At 31.7% G+C, this 22,133-nt stretch overlaps 1 protein-coding gene across 1 annotated transcript in view; it reads right to left on the minus strand.

Moving 5' to 3' along the window:
- The window catches only part of LOC145240285 (zonadhesin-like), a 129,345-nt gene that overhangs the window by 97,265 nt on the left and 9,947 nt on the right, over positions 1 to 22,133 (minus strand). The window contains exons 3-10 of the mRNA XM_080103866.1: positions 18,813 to 19,120; positions 16,754 to 17,025; positions 13,664 to 13,854; positions 11,032 to 11,209; positions 9,940 to 10,050; positions 8,301 to 8,545; positions 7,657 to 7,964; positions 6,184 to 6,452 (exon numbers count right to left, since the gene is read on the minus strand). Of these exons, the coding sequence (XP_079959992.1) occupies positions 6,184 to 6,452; positions 7,657 to 7,964; positions 8,301 to 8,545; positions 9,940 to 10,050; positions 11,032 to 11,209; positions 13,664 to 13,854; positions 16,754 to 17,025; positions 18,813 to 19,120 (1,882 nt within the window). The remainder of the gene's footprint in view (positions 1 to 6,183; positions 6,453 to 7,656; positions 7,965 to 8,300; positions 8,546 to 9,939; positions 10,051 to 11,031; positions 11,210 to 13,663; positions 13,855 to 16,753; positions 17,026 to 18,812; positions 19,121 to 22,133) is intronic.

Raw genomic sequence — 22,133 nt, forward strand, 5'->3', positions numbered from 1 at the left:
GTTAAGAATAAGCTAATGACATTGGTTACATTCTAGACTTGAAACAAGATACTTCTAATAATAAAGAGTAATCAATGGTTGTTTTTAGATGAGTAGCACACCTTTCCCTAGTCGACGAGGAATGGGATTAGAGACTGACGATCTTGATGTAGTCTGAGTGCGTCCTCCAAGTTCCACTAAATAATGCTGAGCGTTCTTTTCACAACATGAGCATGGAAATCAAAATTCTGATGTTGAACTTAATTCAGCCGCTGACATTTTCTTCCATTTATATCACAATGTCAATGTGCGCTATTAAGACTATTCTCATCTGCGCAAAAACTGAAAGGTCCCATTTCAAAAAGTATTTGCTCATAAACAACTGTAATTTAAACCTGCTCGACATGCATTCCTCTCCCCCACAAGTTCACGAGGAATTTCGGGTGAGTGACGTGAAAAAGAATGCTGTTCACTCTACACTCTGAAACAATAGAGAAGAGGGTTGGTTAGCTTATGTCCTAGGTGATGAGAGGAGGCATTTACATTAGCTATCTCCCGCACCCACGGTGAGTTTTTTGCGGGCACGACAAAAAAATCCTGTACAAAAGTCCTCTGAAGCTATATACACTGTGATGGAATCACTAGTCTTGGTTTCGCCGGGGCCGCAACCTACTCGCTGGTGCAGTCTCTGAAGCACCAGGAGCGTTGTGTGGCATCAGTCGGCTCAAGGCCCTGGGAGCCTTCTTGGCAATTGTATGCATGTTCTTGGGGGTGGTGTTGTTTCCAGCTCCAGCGTTCTTGGGAGTGGCAGAATCTCTAGCTGGGTTAGAAGCATGAGGGGTAGTTGGAAGGATCTCAGAAGGGCTCAATGGCACGTTACAAAAATCTTTATTGTTGGACTGGTTCAAGCATGTTCTATCCACAAATATCATTCATTAAATTGATATCGGCGTAAACTGATGAATAAGCGTGCTGTCAGATACATATTAGCATTTTACTAGTAAACTTTCCTGGGTGTTTTTAGTAATTAAGGAAAACAAAACAATATACAACCTTTTACATAAATATTTAAGTTGCAGTTTTATATTAATCAAATTTTCATCCGAATATCACTTATTAAAACATCTCATGTTTTTGGCAAAATATAGGTTATCAGACGATTAAAAAGTGGCTTGGAAATAACTGGTGTTGAACATTTATTTTACATAGACAATGGAATCCCTGTCAACTTAACACCCCTGCGGGATATTATAAATAAATTTCTTTAACAAAACTTTGTAGTCGTATATATATTACTGTCAAAATAAATAATCGATAATTTTTGCAGTATTTTACAGTAAGAAGATTTTCAATTAAACATTGTTTTCATTGTTTTCATAAAAATATATACAAATAGGTTATATGTTACCTGATATGAAAAACGAAAGATTATAAATATCTATTAGGTTGAGAAGAATGTTCTTGCGGAACTTTAAATTTTGGTTTCAAATGATGTATTTTCAAATATGTTTTCGTTAGAATACTTTTACTTTATATATTATTTTAAACACCGTTTTTCGCAAAACGAATACTATGCGTATAAATTACAATTGTTTTAAAAACAATTATGCCTTCTTTTCAGAAGTTTCAATAAAAGATGGAAAAAACAAATTCGCACTATTTTCTCATTTCTATTCAAGCTAGGCCGAAAAGCTCCTAAAACAAGTCGCGAGATCAACGAAGCGTTTAGCTCAGGAACCCCTACTAAACGTACCGCACAATTGTCGTTTGAGAAATTTTGTGACGGCAACAAGAATCTTGAAGATGATGATCGTGCTGGTCGTGGATATTTACAACGATCAATTAAGAGCCGAAATCGAAGCCAATCAACGTGTAACTATCCGAGAACTTGCTTCTGAATTAGACGTAACGCATACAAAAATTTGCAACCGTTTAAGAGAGATTGAAAAGACAAAAAAATGTGATAAATGGGTGCCTCACGAATTGAACGCCGTTATGGAATATCATCTTCTCTTGTTTTACGCAACAAGAACGACCCGTTTCACGACCGAGTTGTGATATGATGAAAAGTAGGTTCTTTACGACGATTGGCAGCCATCAGCACAGTGGTTAAACGCCGACGAAGTTCCACGACACTTCCCGAAGCCAGCGTTTATCTGTTTATCTGACTGTTTTGTGGTCTTCGACCGGTCTCATTCATTACAGTTTTTGAATTTCGGTGAAACCAATACAGCAGAGTAGTACTGTTAACAAATGGATGAAATGCATAATTATGTTTGAAAACTATATTAGTCAACAGAAAGAGCACACTTCTCCTCCACGACAAAGCCCGACTAAACTGACTCTGCAGAGATTGAAGGAATTGGGATACGAAACTCTGCCTTTACGGCCATACTCTCCAGATATCTCTCCTACCGACCACTACTTTTTCAAGCATCTCAACAACTTTCTCTGTTTTTTACCCACATACACTTGTTTTCTTTGGTAAACGTGTGTTCTTTCTGATGATACTTATTTCGATCAATAAATCTTTTGTTTGAGCCAAGATATGTTCATCTGAATTTAAAAGTTAATCAGATTGTATGTTCGTATTCTGTTTTAAATGTCAGTCTCATATTTACAATTTGTTATTTACTTTGGCAACAATCTCACATACAGCGACCTGTCGGTGAGGCCTTCTATTAAGCTTGATTAGGCGCAGATGATATTGATCATAATCAGCATAAAAACTCTACGAAAAAAAAACGACAAGAAATTAAGGATTTTTAATCATTCCTGTCAAGATGGGCCATCATGTCAAATAATAAATAAGATACAAGCACTCTAATATAGTTGTCAGTAAAACAAAAGCTGAGATAAAATATTTGCTTACTTTTGGCATTATATAATTATTATCTATATATCTATAAAAGTGAAAGTGTCTGTCTGTCTGTCTGTTTGTCTGTGTACATTTCCCTACGCAATAACTCAATGTTCAGTCTACAGGCTCGAAATTTGATATACAGGGTATTGATATTTGGGAAAATCTTTGTAATATAGTTTCGGTCAGAAATTTGGCTGGTAAGGGGTCAAAGTTCAACGATTTGACCTTTGAGAACTCTACCAAACTCTTTCGTCAATTTTGGGTCTAAACACTTGAGATTTTAGATATAGGTTTCTTGGACATGGATCTAACATAATAACTTGATTTGACCCCAAAACAATAAATGTTAAGCGGTCATAGTAGGGGTCAAAGTTTTAAAAAATTTACCTCTGCGGTCTCTACCAAATTACCTAGACAATTTCTGGTCTAAACATTTGAAATTTTATACAAAGGGTATTCAGAGATAGGGAAAGCTTTTTAATCGGTCTGGGTCGAAAATTTGAGCTACCAATATATAAATATATGTATGTATGTTTTCATGTCTGCCTAAACATCCGTCGCCTCTGTCTTTCAACAACTAAAAAACTAAAAAAAAACAAAAAAAAAACTAAAACTCGTTCGACAGAGGCGACGGAGTTTCACAATATCAGTATCGTTTTGAAGCTCGACCCTTCAGACGACGAATACCGAAAAATTACCTAAAAACATTACTTTCTTCACTCTCAGCTGGGCACTTTTCTACAGAGAGGGTCGCTTTTTTCGCCGATATTTTCGAAATCCATCCCCTTAATTTAAACCTACGTCACTTCCGGTTTGGCGGTGGTCGCAACAGCAAAGACGTTACGTTTTCCCCGTTCTTTTCCCCCTTCGCAGTACGGGTTCGAGACTGCCTTCTTACTGCCACTCTTTTTCTTTTTTTTTTTTTTTTTTGCTCAACACACTCCTCCAAACACCCGGGCAACACCGGGCACCCATGCTAGTATTATATAAACCTGCACATTCATCGAATACTGTGAGAAATTTCCTGTTTTTACTGAAGCACTTAAATAGTGAAGCTATTTCTGAATAGAATATTTACAGATTTAATTATTATAGAATGACGAATAGATTCTATTGACAATGTTGTGTGTATCAGTTTTTTTTAAGAATCCTAAATTATAACTGTGTAATTTCATTTTAATCATTGATACTGACAGTAATTTTTTTTCGTTTTATTTCTGTCAAGTGGTTTGCGTAGATGTCGATAGAAGCGTCACTAAAATGTAAGTATCTAACCTACATGAGGTATCTTTTTGAATACCCAATTCTTATATCATCATTTAATATATATATATATATATATATATATATATATATATATATATATATATATATATATATATTATTCCATTTTCACCCAAAAAAAGCACTGCGCCACTTTGATGTAGGGGGTTACTATCAGGGGCATAAGTTGCAGGAATAGTATATAGGGAGTTGAGCAAGAAGATGTCTATTCACATTACACTTGAACTTCTGCCTGTCAGTACATTTGGGAAAGCAGAAATCCGGGAGGGATTTCCGAGGTTTGGCAGTTCTGGGGAAGAAACTATTAGAGTCGAAGGCTTTTCTTACATCTAGGGATCTCTACTGTGTAGGGGTGGGATTTTGCTGCTTGTCAGCTTTCTCGGGGGCATTTACGTCTAAGAGGTAGAAAGTGCTTCTAGTTTGCCGGCGTATTCACCATTGAAATACTTGTAGAACAGGCAGAGGGATGAAACATTACGTCAATAGGAAAGAGGTTTAAGCTTTGATGACAGTTTAGGACCTATAAAGTTGGCGACTCTCTTTTAAACTCTGCAGGGGAGGAAGCGACTAGTAGCAGATGCACCAGCACAGAGGTGACGACAGTACTCCATACATGGGCGAATGGTGACCTTGTAGAGATATAGGATACTTTCAGGCGTTAAGTAGCTTTGTAGCCCGGTAGGGAGAACCCACCTTCTTCGCAGCCTTGGCAATGCTCTCAATATATCTGTTCCAACTCATGTTCCCTGTGAACGTTAGGTTGAGGAATTTAAAAGGAGTACTTTCAGGTAATGTATCTTTAGTCATAGCTATTGATGGTTGAGAAGGTTTCTTGTAATTATTGAAGGAACAAACTTAGTTTTGACAGCATTGAATGTGACCATCCATTTTGACCCCATTCCACAACAGATTGGAGGACTTTCTCTAGTGATTTTGCCATTAACTGATATTTGTGTTTATTTGTTTCCCCTCATGCCTGTTATAGAGCGTAGTATCATCAGAAAATATACCCATCTCAGCCACAATTTTATCAGGGAGATCATTTATGAATATTAGGAATAATAAAGGTCCACGTATAGACCCCTAAGGTACAGTCGCATTTATATCATATTGTTTAGATGTACGACCGCCCAGGACAACCTGGATTCTTCTCTTATTTTAGACAGATCTGTCCATGCGCTATTTATAAGCGATATCATATTTTAAGAGACATGCACGTATCCCCCCCTCTCTCTCTCTCTCTCTCTCTCTCTCTCTCGCTAAAGAATATTTAATAAAAACGATGCTATCCCTTAATTTTCATAGGTTATTTTTCAGAGTTAAATTCAACAAAAGTATGTACATTCTGAACATCGAAGCAATTTTTGATTTCTTTAAGCTACAAAATAAATAAAAAACAAACTTCAATCATATCCGTATTATTTACATACCATTTTTATCATAGCAGATCTTTATTTTTTTATTATTTGATGTATATAGTCTTATTTTTATAAGGTTTATATAATTATTATATAACCCGCTCTTAATGTTTAACGTCCGATTCTAATAAGATCGCAGCCGGGTTTAATGTATACATTATCTTCATTATCAAACTTTGATCAATTTTGTAAATTTTAGAATCCTTTATTGTGAGATTAACTTTTTAAAAGAAAGACTTTTCTGCGAAGATAAATTCAAGCCAATAAACTTTGTTGTTTACAGACATTATGCAATTGTAGTCGATGTTCTTTATTTCTTTTATTGATTTTGAAGTATCATTTCTTCCATAAATGAATACAGTCGCGTGCCTAGATATTACGAACTCATGCTTTGATAGATACAATAACTAATATATATATATATATATATATATATATATATATATATATATATATGCATATATATATGTATATATATACTGCATTTATTTAGAAAAGTATAGTGCATCATCCATTTTTCGAAAAAAAAAACACTCGAGATCATTTAGCACACGAAAAATAATATCACTGAGCAATCATACACTGTAACCATTTTTTATAAACAGTTACTACCCCGGAACGCCCGTATTTGTCTCTTACCGCATTTCGCTACGCCTCTCCAGTCCAATGGCAAAGCTGCTTGTTCACATTCGCGAACAAATCCTTCAATAGATTCACACACGACCTTCTCCAAAAGTTCGCTATTGTTATAATAGATGCAAGCATCCATTTTGCAAGAATCCACGTATTCTTTTACACGTTCCGTGCCAAGTTTTTTACTGCATGTTTGGAATATATTGTGCTGGATAACATCGCACCTCTGTGTTTGTTTAGAAGTGCATTTAGTTTTAACATCATTCCCATCACATCTGTTAAAAAGAGTGAAAATATTTAATATATAAATTGCAAATATAATCCCTATACCAAAATCATAAATTCAAACTTTATCTTGATTATCATTAAAGTGTTTTTTTATTTATGTGCAATGTTTATAAATGACAACTTCAGAATTTAATTTAAAATCCCGTATATGAAATATATAATTCCATGCTTATAAATACAATAATTCTGATTTGAAAGAACTAATAATATGAAAAATAAGATAAATTTATTTTGAATAATTTTAATTTTGAATAATATGTTTTTGAATAATATTAATTTTGAATAATATTAATTTTGGATAATATTAATTTTGAATAATATTAATTTTGAATAATATTAATTTTGGATATTATTAATTTTGGATCATATTAATTTTGAATAATATCAAGTTTGAATAATATTCATTTTGAATTATATTAATTTTGAATAATATTAATTTTGAATAATATTAATTTTGAATAATACTTATCTTGAATAATATTAATTTTGAATAATATTCATTTTGAATAATATTAAGTTTGAATAATATTAATCTTGAATTATAATAATTTTGAATAATATTAATTTTGAATAATATTAAGTTTGAATAATATTAATTTTGAATAATATTAAGTTTGAATAATATTAATTTTGGATAATAATAATTTTTAGTAATATAAATTTTAAATAATATTATATTTGAATAATATTAATTTTGAATAATATTAATTTTGAATAATATTAATTTTTTATAATATCAAGTTTGAATAATATTAATTTTGGATTATATTAATTTTGAATAATATTAATTTTGAATAATATTAATTTTGGATAATATTATTTGTGAATAATAATGATTTTGAATAATATTGATGTTGAATTATATTAATTTTGGATAATATTAATTTTGAATAATACTAATTTTGGATAATATTAATTTGGAATTATATTAATTTTGCATAATATAATTTTTGACTGATATTAATTTTGAATAATATTCATTTTGAATAATATTAATTTTGAATAATATTAATTTTGAATAATATTACTTTTGGATAATATTGATTTTGAATAATATTTTTTGTGGATAATATTAATTTTGAATAATATTAGTTTTGAATAATATTAATTTTGAATAATATTAACTGATTTATGATTTTATTTTGAATGATATTCAATTTATAATAATTGAGAGGAATTTCTTAATTCAACCTGAGTTCTGGTTTGTCGCTGTCATCTTTGACTTTGTGACTATTTCCGACTTTGGAAAATCGGTCACGATCTCTGGAGACATCTTTTCCGTCTTTTGTTCGGAGGTCATCTTTTTTACCATTACAATCGCCGCAGATTCCGCTCAATTTGCTGGAAAATGTCGCTGGTACTTTTACATTGGCTCGATGTCTTCCGTCAAACTGAACTTGCAGACCCCATTCTGTTGACACAGTTATCCAACCGCCGGAATATTTGGCAGAAAATCCCAAAATGTTGTTGATAGGTAAAGAACTTTTTTCACCATTAACCTAGATAACACCACAAACACATTAAGCATGTTATGATATATTTTATATCTAAACGAATAAATGTGAGAGAATTATGCCATTTATCACAGCATTTTACAATGTGGTGCTAGTTAACATTGTAAAACAAAACACAGATATTGTGCATACTTTGAATATTCATTTTCAAACAATTCATAATCAATTGATAAATTGCGTTTTAAATTGTAAGTTGTTTCATCTTATTTTCTTATATGCAATAAGCTTTTCGATATTAAAAGTAATTAAAATTATTTTATCAATAGTACATTTTAAAATATTCTTAAAAAATGATCATTATGTATTTTTATTATAACTTACAAATATGTGATGTCCTGGAGAAAGTCGTATTGTTGCATTGAGTAACTTGATATCCACCATTCTTGTGAAAGAAACGCGGGTATTTCCCCGGTGTTCATTTTTTACTTCAACGGCAAAGTAATACGGAGCTTTTTTTGTTGATGTTGCTAGTGTGTATTTGCAAATTCCCATGAAGTGGATCATTTGCCCATCAAATGTTCGGTAATGGGGATCGCCGGACACGCTACAACGGCAATCAGGTTTTTCTGAAAAAAGTACGTTTCAAATATGCAGAAAGTAAGGAAAATTTTACTTGAAATGGAATTATTTCATCAAACGTCAGACAACGCCAATGCACGTATATAATTGTTTTTCAATTTTTCTGAACTGACATTAGTTATATGGCTAATAGTAATTTTACCCACTTCGGAACTTTGAGAGAAAACTCATTAGGATGTGGGAAGTTAGAGAAAATACAATCGTTTGTTACGATAATTGTTGTTATCACAATGTTTTGAACTTTTAACTCATATGGTGGCTTGCAGTAGCTGGCATCGAACTAAAGCACGATTATGAAATTTTGAACCTCAACATTGGATAAGTTATGATATTCCATTTTTTATGCTTTATTATAGTCTTTCATTTGTTAAAGCTTCACTTGTTCAGTATCGAACTTAGAACCTCAAAATAATCGTTTTTTTTAAATAATTATTTTAGTCGCTTTTTTCTGAAACAATTGGACGAGATGATTAGAATATATAAAACATTAAATTCTGAATAAAATTCCGGATGATCAAGTTCATAGAAAGAATGAAATCCAGGGGAATTGAATAAGAACTAAATTAAAATGACTTAGCCATTCAATGCTTTACTCGAATTTCCTAAACAAAGTATTCGATATTTTTATATACATCGTGTAAATGAGTGCTGCAAAGCAGAGGGAGCATAAGTACATGGAGCAGACATGCAACACAAATATTAGAATAATCTGCCAAGGGTAGATTTTACAATCAAACAGGCCTGAAGAAACTCGTTTTACGAAGAAACAATTAAATCCCCAGGCGAGGGAAGATATAGAATCAAATTTACACTTACAGGTTTACAAGTTTGTATGAAAATTAGGCAAGCAGTTCCTCTAGATTATTAATGAATTTGTTTATCTATTGCAAGATTGGGTCTTTAATCATTTGTGTAAACTGTTTTAGTGTTGGAGAATTAAGCACTGGCTACTAAATTTAAAAATGTCGAATAGCGTTTGTTAAGATTCCACAAACATTAAAACTACGTGATTTTTGACGAGAGATTCCACCCATGTTTAAGCAACACTAAATTTAACTATACTATATCCCAAATTCAGACACACGAAGTTTCGCAACTATGTTCTAAAATTCATATCAGTAAATTAGTTTAGGAACAAGCCTGTGCATACAAATATATAAACATACAAATATATAAACATACAAATATATAAACATACACACATATAAATCTAACTTATATATATATATATATATATATATATATATATATATACATGTTTGTGTGGGTGCATATATATTTATAATAATCCGCTTTCATTAAATGCTGACATTAGATTACTAGTGTAGTGAATAAAAATATATAAAATAAATTAAAATCGTTACAATATAAATGAACGTACTTTTTGAACAATATTTTCCATAGAATGGTTCGCCACACAGGCACCTGAAATCATCTCCTTTCTCTATACAAGTGCCGCCATGTTGACAGGGGTTTAGGAAACACGGTTTGGCTATAAAATGAAAAGCAAATATTATATATATATATTTGCTTCAAACTAATGCTGTATGGATTTAACCAATTGTTTTCGTCAATAAAATTCTAGTTATATTACTATAATAGAATATTAATTTTTTTTAAATATTTAACTGGGGTTGAACTTGGATTTATGTAGGGACGCTTATAGGAAAAAACGTATAGATTTTAATTAAAACTAACTCCATGCTGTTCATACTACTGCAAATTTTACTAGAAACTATGACCTTTCTTTGGAGCTTAAGTATAAATAAATTAAACATATACTACGAAAATCAGCATAAGATGACAAGCGAATCTTAATCCGTAAACATTATGTATTCTTATATTTTATTCAGATTATTTTAATAAGTAAATATCTTTGGAATAAATTGCAGTTTTAAAATCAAATTATGTTCCTTTAACTAAATCGGTGCATATTTTTATGTCGACCGATTAACAGTGTCAATAATTAGATAAACCCTTGATATAATGTAACAAAATAATTTTTAATGAGAAACATCATTTTTCTGTAATAATGAGAGGCAATATTAACATAATGTATTTTTCATCAGTTATTAAAGAATATAAACGATGATAATGACGTTGAGTCTTAATATAGTCAATTAATTTGAAATGCATATTTTCTCTTCGTTTTCTTGCAGATCTTTGTTTGCAGTTTACTTTTTCTCCGCAAAATTCCATTTTTGTCTTCCGTTCTTTGTGTCGAACAGCTTTAAGACACTTAGTGATATTTTTGATAAAATTAATGTTGGTACTCAAACTCACGTTTTGAGGTTGTTTATTTTCTGGGGACTGTAAAAACATAGTTCTGACAAGATTTTTGAAAGCTGATACAAAACACAAAATATTAGATCAGGTCATTTTCTACACCATTTATGCTTATAGTTTTCCCCATAACGAATAGTAAATCTTTAGACTAAATTTAATATTTTATACATTCGTAATATTAAGTTACCTTTGCATTTTCGGTTTCGAAGTTGAAATCCTTCTTTGCAAACACAAGAACGTTTTCCATTTTCGATACGGCATTCACTGTTTGCCTGACAACGGGGCAATTCTTTATGGACCAGTTTCCCACCAGATGTACATACCGTTTTTGTCTTACAATTGGAATCCGTGATCTCTTCATTAATCTATCATGAAATGACATAATAAGAATGAAGAAATATTTAGGTTTCTTCGATTCATTGTTTATTTTAATAAAAATGAGACTTTAATAATTATTATATTTGTATAATCGTAAAAAATAAATAATAAATAGCATGGATGACCTTTGAATACGGCAATACATAAGAAAAACTAAAATAATTTCCACGATAAATCCTCGCTTGTCTGGGGATACCAAATTCTTGAGATATGGTTTTCAGAAAGTTATACTCCATAAGAAAAGCTGCTTTTTATGGATTAAAAATTCCTATTAAGCGTTTACCTTTTACTGTTTTTTAGCTCGAGTATTTCCTCTAGTTGATTACTCATGAATATTCCGGATGAATTGTGTATGTCAGATCAAATCTCTTTACATGATTTGCGAGATCGGCGCAACAACTTATATATTATGTCCATACAGAAGCCAGAAAATATTATTTTATGCAAATAGAGTTCCAACACGGGTTAGATTATTGATGAAATTCAATTTTAAAGTAGAACATATTATTTAGTGCACTACACACCGTGCCAGAATTATATGCAAATCGATATTCTTTTTCTAACTCCAGTAGTTTTCAATGAAAATTTGTGAAATTTAGCACGTTATATGTCAATACTAACACAAGCGCAGATATAAAATTTTAAGCTAACCTGCACAGTAATAAACAATTGGCAGCCATTTTGGTGATTTGCATTTTTTTAGCATGCCAACTTTATATGCAAACTAATGCTAAAATATGGAGAAGTGCTAAAAGTCATCGAAACATTAATTATTCTAGGAATTTATAAATTGAGAACAACAATAATAAAGAACAAACAACCTCAATATGTTTTCATAGTACAATCTATGTCTTATATTTTTATTAGCAAGAGCAAAAAGCCTTTGGTCCATTGAAGATGTCAAACTTTCGATTTCAGCTGATGAAATGTCTTTGGCAGCAGTCAGAATAGCATTCCAAAGGTCATCCTTGGAGTTGTACTGCCTTCCTCCGGAGTAAATATTTTCTTTCACGAGGCTCCACAGATTTTCGATGGGATTTAAATCTGGAGAATAGGCTGGTCATCGCATTATTTTCCCATTTCTAGCAAAAAAATCTCTCCAAATATTCAGTGGCTATATTTGCAGAATGAGACGGTGCATTATCATGCATGAATACCATATTTTTCCGGAATGCCAACTTTTTCTCCTTGTGTCAGGGTTCCAAGTGTTCCTTAATGAAGTCAATGTAGAGTTTGGCGGTAATTTCCCTCCATCTGCGACTCTGAATGGTCCTACCAGCTCATTGTCAATGATTGCAGCCCAGAACATCACACCACCACTTCCTTGTTTGATACCTGATCCTTTGAGGACGTAGACCCTCATTATGGTATCACCCTCCCCTCCATGCATCGGGTCTGTCAAGCGTCGCTCGATACTCATCGGTGAGCAAAACAGTTTGAAAATTCACCTTCATGTGATCTCTTGCCCACTCCATCCTCTTTTTCTTGTGGATATCCTTCAATTTAGGGCGGACCTCTGGTTGTCCAAATTTTTTAATCGTCTTCAGGATACGGCAACGAGTTGATTTGGGCACATCAGGAACGCCAACGTTTTTTCGAAAACTTGTTTGCTAGTTTCAAGTAGGTTACGGCGAACTTCTCTCTTGATCTTGCTCATTGTTCGACGTGGCAGATATGCTTTCTTACGAATGTTCCCGTTATAACACGTCGGTTGTAAAGTTGAGGGTTAGAACAATAGTTTTTTGTTGTACGATGATCATGGTGTAATTCGTTGGCAATTTCTAAGGTGGAAATCTTATTATGGAACCTTTGAACAATTTTAGACTTCTCAGCTTGACTTAAACACCTTTACGTTCCATCTTGCATATAAAGATGGCACACTGAAAAAAAAACTGCAAGTCACCAAAATGGCTACCGTTTGCTCGCTATTGCGCAGATCAGCTAAAATTTTATATCTGCGATTGCGTTAGTGTTGCCGTATGACGTGCGAAGTTTTACGAATTTTCATCGAAACCATCGGAGTTAGAACAAAAATATCGATTTGCATATAATTCTAGCACGGGGTGTATACTCTTCTTGTTTGTTATAGCATTAAACTAAATGTTTTCTTTTTGTACGAATTAATTTTTGATAGTAATTTAAAAAAATAAATATAAATTAAAATGCTCGTTACAATTGAATGACATACAGTTAATTGAAAGCATGAAATTTATTGACATTAGAATATAACTCGATAACACAATATGCTCAAATAAAACTTATGGATATTAATATCTCCACAATGTGTATATTCAACTCACTGAAGATTAATTCATAAATCGCAAATATTTTCATTCCTTATCGTTCCCTTATAGAAGTGATTGCAATAAAAATAAGAAGCGATTGCAATAAAAAGTAAGCAAGCGATTGTGTGAAGGATTATTATTTTGTAAATTTGATACCTTCATGTAAATACCATTGTTGATGCATCCACATTGAGATTTTCTTACGCATTCATTCCCACTGAGTATGTATCCGTCTTTACACACACAGGCTTCCACATAGTTCTGGCATTTTGGTTGAGGTTCTCTGCATGATGGTTGACATTCCGACGCATTGAATTTGTACACTGTATGTCGTGAACATGCAAGGCCTAAAAATGATATTACATAAATATACCGTTTATTATCATTTTAAAGATACATAAATCTAAAAAGATTTCCATTAAATATTTAACAACTAGCAGGACCAGTGGAACCTAGAGGGAATGAAAATATACTGAATCAACAAATATGTTTTGACAAAACTGATTTTTATCTGGAAAGTGCAAACAATTAGTTTTGAGGACGAAAAAACCACGCACAAAATATCAATTTATTAACATGTCTTTGAAAATAGTTATCAAAGTATATTAAATATAGTACTGACAAAAATAAAAAAAATACCAATAAGCTCTCATCAGTAATATTGAAATATTTGCTTCAATAATACAATCACTTTGAAAGAAACAACCTTTATCCACCACTTTTAGCCGACATTATTCTTCGTTTCTCTGTCCTGTTAATTTTGTAATGTTCGCTTTTTACTAACATTTTTCTGTTTTTTTCTTCATCGAAATTACTTGGAATTCCTTTCTCACACCATGACAACAATAATGATATATCATTATTGTAATTATATTCGAAAACGAGGCTACGTTAAAGTAGAAATGCACTTCTATATTTTTGCCTAGAATTGTCAGATTGACTATTTTAAAGTCACATTTCACAAATTCTCCCCTTTTTTTCCTTCAAAACTTGTATCTACCCTTTTTTCGCAGCGTAACGTAAGGACTATCTAAAAAGTAGATTATTATATAAACTAGCAGGCCGCTCGGTGTTGTTTTGTCATAAAATACGCTTAAATATATTTTCGTTTATGCAGACTTCGTATGTATTATTAGAGAGCTTATCCTTTCTTGATTTTATATTGTACCCAGTATATAGTAGTTCTTGCAAAGCTGGGCCTGGTCATAATCTACGTGTAAATATATTTGAATTCATGCAAATGCCGTACCTATTTTAAAGCAAATTCTCTAATGCTTATTATATTGTACCCAATGATTATTAATGATAACAAAAGTTTATAAATGATGCATGTGCCAGCAAAAATCAAGCCCAAAAAATAACGCTCCAGTCTTAGCAGTTATCGTTTGAATAATCGACAGATGAATAAGAAAACGTTAACACTCAAACGGCTTTAAACTATTAATGTAGAGTTGTGCCTGTACAGAAGTAAGATGTTTAGTCGACTTACTCGTCCCAAGTGAATATTTTCAATTTTGATATCTTAACTGTTATTTTTTTGCCAAAGCCAAATCAAATTACGTCCGCGGATTTAAATCTCTCATGTATCAAGTTACAAGCCTGTACATCTAACATTGATAGAAAAGTTAGGTAGGGGCCGGTCCACACACATGAAGAAAGTCAGTTATATATATATATATATATATATATATATATATATATATATATATATATATATATATATATATATGTAACGAAATCCCTCATTGAGGCGCGTTAGAAATACGCTGATATAGCTTATCATTCCCGGGTGACGCCAGATAATCCGAGGATTTAAGATAGAGAAGATGAATATAGATATATTTTAATTCACTGTCAAAATGGATATATTTGTTGTTGTTGTTTTTTTGTTTTTGTTTTTTTTTGGTTGGAAGACCTGAGATATTTTGTTATTTGGGAAAAACTTAACAACAGGAAATGCGGGGATGTTAGACGAACATATTGCACTGGCTGAGTGATGGCTGATGACCTCGCGGTTATGGGATATTTAGTCTTGAATGGGGTCTCAGATCGTTGGGGCTTAGCGTGATTTGATTGGCTTGGGAGACTTCCACCTCACACACATCGGGTCGATACGCTCTAAAATTAAGCAGATTGCTTGTTGAATTCGGGAAGAATAGATCGTAGAGAACCGCCGTTCCCTGTAGAGGGGACCCTTCCACCTTCCTCATCTAACCGTCTGTCGCTGTCTGTGAAGAGATTTGAGACTTTGGAAAAAAACTTACAAAAAACTGAATGAGATTTGTAAAAATATTTGTACATGATTTTGCGAAATTACACTGTAGATTAGTCTACATGAGTTGTCTTTCTTCCTGCCTGCTGCTTAGATATTCGCTTTCAGCATACCAGATTTCATGTAACAACATCAGAGAAGACTAGACTACACGAGCCGAGATTTCTAGATAAAAAGGGGTCCTTAACCACCTTCCCACCTGAGGGGTTATATATATATATATATATATATATATATATATATATATATGTGTGTGTGTGTGTGTGCGCGCGCGTGCGTGTACTAGTATATTTTATCCTAAATGCTACGTAATTATGCACAAAGTAGAAAATATGCAGTAATAAAACTTAGCGTAATACTTTAATGAGATGAATAATCTAATAAGAACCGCAAAAATGAAATAATAAATTATTTAATGTTTGATTTTCGAAAGAATGTGCAAATTAGTAACTTTATTAAGTCGTTCGTATAACCATGAGGACTGAGTATATCAAGAAGTTCGTTTAAAAGAATTTAATAGTAAAGATATGCTTTTTAATATCAATGTCAGTGAGATCAAAAAGCAACTTTATATGTGTATAGATATCTGTTGTCTTTGTATTTATTATATTTTTCTCTATTTCCCAAATTATATTTGGATTTTTAAACATTTCTAATAAAAGAGAATAATGGCGCCAGTTTGCTTGTCTTTGGTCAACATGGTTACACTAGTAGTCGATAAAATTGGCAAGAAGCGCGGTTCGTATAATGAAGATTGTCATGAAACATAAATTCGCTTTGCAAACTTCAAATAATTGTCATTTATGCATTAATAAATTTGGGATAAAAAACCAGAAATGCATTTTTAATCAACTAAGGTCTATGCAATATATGCATTTACAGTATTATTGTATTTCGCCATTGGATTTCGCAATGAATGAGCGATGTGTAATGAAACAAATATACGCAAAAAAAACTAGAAATATGTTTCTTACCACATTTCGAAATGCCTCTCCAGTCCACGGTGATACCAGCCTTCTCACACTCACGAGCGAACCCTTCAATCGCTTCACAGAAAACCTTTTCTAAAAGTGTGGTGTCATTCTGGTAAATACAAGTGTCTATTTTACATGAATCGAAATATGTTTTCACGCGTTCATCGCCGAGTTCTCGCCTGCATGCACTGAATATATTATGATTGATCGTGTCGCATCTTTGGGTTTGTGCAGGTGTACACTTAGTGTTTACATCAGTCACATCATCACATCTAAATAAATATATTAAATGAAAATTATATATATACATATATGTGTGTGTACGCATGCACACACGCACACACGCACACGCACACACGCGCACACGCGCACACACACACACACACACACACACACACACATATATATATATATATATATATATATATATATAACACAAACATTCAACATTATTTTACATAACCGAAAATGGGCTAAACACATAGACGGCATTCTATTATTATAACAAAAACGCAAGAAATCCAGACATTTTTAAAAGAACAAAATTGCCTGCTTACAAACCTAATAAACAGAATTACAGTTAAAATAAAAGTCAAATAAACTTTATATATGCGCATCATAAAGCAGTTTTAAATAAAAACACACGAATAACATTTCGACAGCACAAAATTTAGCTTTATCATTTCTGCTCTGTTAAGATGCAGAGACAAAGCTAGATTAATAAAAATACTAAAGTAAATAATTAATTTTATCATTATACTTTGATCATCTTTTTTTTTTAATTAATACATTTTAACACTATACCTTAATTCTAATTCCTTAAAGTTAAAAAACACTTATAATCTGCACATTAATTTATTTATGTATCGATATATCTAAATAGAATTATTAATATGTTAAAAAATAAAATGCGGGTGAAGAGGAAATACGGAAAACAAGAAACGAGATAATAATATTAAACCTTTGTGATTAACCACACTAATGAAAAATTCTAGAATTTATCCAACATTTTAAATTATTTAAATTAGATAAGTAGAACTGACAATCATCTGTTCTGATGTTGTATTTGATGTTATTAAGGGTGGTATACTTTCACGCTTTTGTTTTTTTTATTTTTAGTGTTGTCCTCTCTGACGAGGCGATAATCGCTGAAACATATTTTCATAAGCCAGCTACTAAATTCCTATATGATAAACATTTTTATGCATTATTGATTTTGTCTTCTTTTGAAAAGAATATATATATATATATTTATATATATAAACGCACACACACATACACACATATATATAAGTATATATATATAAATATATATATTTATATATATATAAATATATATATATATATAATTGTTTTTCATAGTTTTGATAAGAATATAAAGTGTTTAATTTCTTCCAATGTATTTGTGTATGAAAGTGAAATTTTATTTCTGAAAATTTTACCGCTTAAACAGATACTTTTAAAAGATTATTTTTTTACTATATATTAATACTGTATGCACATATTGGATAAGCGGGGTATCAAAATGAAAAAGAATTTCGCGAATCACTTCTAAAAATAAGAAAGTAAATAACCGTGACTTTATCAATACTTTTTCACTCACGATGGAGGCGTAAACAATAGGCCGAAAACAATCATAAAACGTTGGTCTGCTTGACTGATTTCTGTTACAACAGATCGCAATAAGGACTTCCTCAAAAGCCTTGTTATCTTAATGCCTCGCCACGCCAAGCTCATTGCTTTGTGAGAGCCTCCCCAATGTCATTATTTGTAGAAACACATTGAGTTCCATATTTTCCTGCTAAGTCAGAACGACATCCGATGAAATTACTATTTGTTTTGGCATAAGACATTAATTGACTGTTATATATTGTTGTGTATTAAATAAATCTATTCCTCAGTCTCATACGTATACACTATGCATACAAACATAGTTGAATAAAGACTAAAAAAAACATAATTTCCACTTCAAAAAAATGTTATAAAAATATTTTCATAGCATCCTCTATATTATTTGTGATCTAGTGTATTTGGTGAATCGTTTAAATTTTATTCTTACCTTTTTCCCGGGTTGTCGCTGTCATCTTTGACTTTATGACTATTTCCGACCTTAGAGAATCGATTACGATCTTTGGAGACGTCTTGTCCATCTTTTGTTCGCAGGTCATCTTTTTTACCATTACAGTCGCCGCAGATTCCGCTCAGCTTGTTTATGAATGTAGCTGGGACTTTCACATTCGCTCTGTGTCTTCCGTCAAATTGAACTTGCAGACCCCATTTTGTAGACACAGTTATCCAACCACTGGCAAATTTGGCAGAGAACCCTAAAATGTTGGTAATTGGCAAAGAACGCTTTTCTCCATTGACCTTAAGAAAATGTAAAATGTAAAATGGGAGAAAATACTCACAAACAGGATATCGTATAAAATGTTTCATTTGCGGCGACTATTAATCACAAATGCAGGCTCGTTGGAAAGCTAAAAACCTGTATTATGTAGTGGGCTATGTGACTTTTGCCCTTAAGGTCTCACATTATTGTTTCAAAACAACTTGTCTATATTTATTTAATGTAAAATGAGCACCCATTTCATGGTCACTTTTTTGGGGGGAGTCTGTCATTCCTTTTAGGGGTAGTGTTTATTGTGTCCTTGTAAACCAAATCCTATCTGAAAAACGTGTTTTCTACAAGTTTTCCGATTATTGGATTTAAATTTTCCACAAATAAGTATTTTACGGGCATTAAGAAAAAATATGTGAGCTTGCGCGTACAACAATGACCACTACTTATAACAGAAAGAATTACATTGCTTAATACACGAAAAATAGTAATTTGCGGAAAATTTAAATGTGATATTCATTTTCAACAAACAGGAAAACCTATTGAGAACAAGTTTATTAAGGTAGGTTTTGTGTTAGTCTACCAGGCAGTTACCCCCACAATGGCTATAAAGTGAGTGTTCATTTTACGTTACATAAATATAGAAAAGTGCTCCCCTACATTTTAAAACTATAATTTCAGTATATCTAGGAAATTATTCGTTTTCATTGGATTTTAACTATTATTTTCGTTTTCAACACCCTCGTAAATCTATAATACTGGTGATTTTAAAGGATTTATTGTGGGTGAAAGATACTGCACATTTACAAATATTTTAATCAGAGTCATTTGTTTTCCTAGTTTTGCACAGGAATTACAAAATATCTGATATTTCCCCTGATATTGGCCTTGGTGAAAGGGGAGACAAAAACTTCTTGCTATAGTTTCAAATGATCTGACATTTTATATATCCCCTCTTTGGTTTTCATACATAAAGTAAATTTCACAGTGGATAAGGATTATTTGATCGCGGAAATATTCATAGTCGTACCCTATTTTCAAAAGAGGGGAGATATAACATATAAGAAATATTTAGAATCAAGCCTCACCTTGCTGTTATTTCAGATCATTTGAAACCATAGCAGCATGTTTTAGTCTCTCAACGCCAAAGGTTTTTAGGGAATAATATATATATATATATATATATATATATATATATATATATATATGTGTGTGTGTGTGTGTGTGTGTGTGTGTGTGTGAGGGGGCACGCGCGTGTCTGTGTAGATTAAAAATTTAAATTGAGTAATAATGTAAAAAAGCCAAAGTAACGAATATACTGGAATCGTTATTAAATCAAATAAATAGTGATATGTTCCAAAATGAATCGCGAGGTTTTAATTAACATATTTCAGGTTATGTATATTTGGTCATCCATCCATTCCTAATTGGTAAAATAATTCGATACCCGGGGCAAGCATAATGTTCGAGTAAATTAACTGAAAAGCAATATTTTATGCAACTATTTTAAAGGTAAATTATATTATAAAAATGGACGAACTAAAAGAAAATGTCTCCTCGGTATTTTATGATAAATGCAGTCTAATTTTTCCCTAAGTCGCATTTAAATCATAAATCAATTTGACCGTTTCCAGTAAGTTTGAGTTTAAACGGGGGGAGTCTTTACAGGCGGGAATGTTGGTATGAGAAAAAATATTGGAATCTCTCTGATACAGGTTTTAAAAAATCAGCAAAGGGAAATTGGTACTTGCTATGATTACAAAAATATACAGACCAAACGAGTGGAAAAATCGATTGAGGTAAGTAAATGGAAAAGGGGTGTACGGGTTGCGTGTTTGTCCATGGTAGTAATTACGCTTTACAAGTTCTGAAATTCTTATGAAGATGTATGGAAATCTATTCCTTAGATAAAGCCGTATTTTAGATAATGTAGATTATTTTACATATGCAGTTTTCTATAATTTAGCGTCCCTACTATAACAGGTCAATGTTTATATTGAAATAGCATTATTATTTTAATTATTTTTAATTATCTTATTTCATCTTAAATTTTATAACTTAACGTAAAATTGAATGTTATTTTATTTACATAGGTTTATATATTGGTCAAATTCTAGGATAATAATCCAGGATTGGTATAGAAGCGAGCGATAATTAATTGGATATTTTCTAATATATTCAATTTAAAATGTTATAAATACCGGGGTTATCGGTACCCAATAAGTTATTCATTGTTAAGGTGAGTTTATGGAAGGAAATGTATATGGAGACAAGCTATCACAATAATAATAGAAATAATGATAGAATTATGAAAATATAATTATGAAATTAATAATGAAGTTTATGTTGTTAATGCTGTTGAATTATAATGCATATGGCTGATAGGAATTGTATCTGAGACCTATTCATAGGACACGAGCTTTACTAAAATGGATGTCTATAGATTATTATATACTATGATAAATTCTATTCCTAGGGAGTTTTAGAATCTAATGTGATTTTTAGTGTTGTAGTTATGATCAACTGTTAGAGTATATCGGGTGTAGGTAAAAGATAGTCCTTCGTAATCAGATTGTAATGTCGATATTTTAAAAAGACGAGAGGGAACTGAGTTACGGATGAGGATTGAAAACGCCAAATTAAAAACCCTATGAAGTTTGAATGTGAGAATAATGTTTGTTTGTTTGTTTTTACATTTTAAATGGCAACTGCATGATGTGTATAAAAGAATATATATATATATATATATTATATATTAATATTTATATATATATATATTTATATTAAAATAAATTACTAATTTAATACGTTTGAAGCCAAATTCACGTATTCAGTAAGCATTTTATTTTAAAATTCAAACGTATTCAATACGTATTTTATTTTAAAATTCAAATTTCAGTCAACGCTTCTAACACAGATAAAAAAAGAAAAAGATACTACCCTGATTTTCAATAAACTTGTGTATATACTTCTATCATTATTAAAATGGAATTGAGTTTCCCTCTCTAGGAAAACATTCTAGTAATACAAACACAGACGCCA

The sequence above is a fragment of the Euprymna scolopes genome, chromosome 19 (assembly GCF_053919585.1).
Source record: "Euprymna scolopes isolate OS-2025 chromosome 19, ASM5391958v1, whole genome shotgun sequence".
Classification (NCBI taxonomy): Eukaryota; Metazoa; Mollusca; class Cephalopoda; order Sepiida; family Sepiolidae; genus Euprymna; species Euprymna scolopes.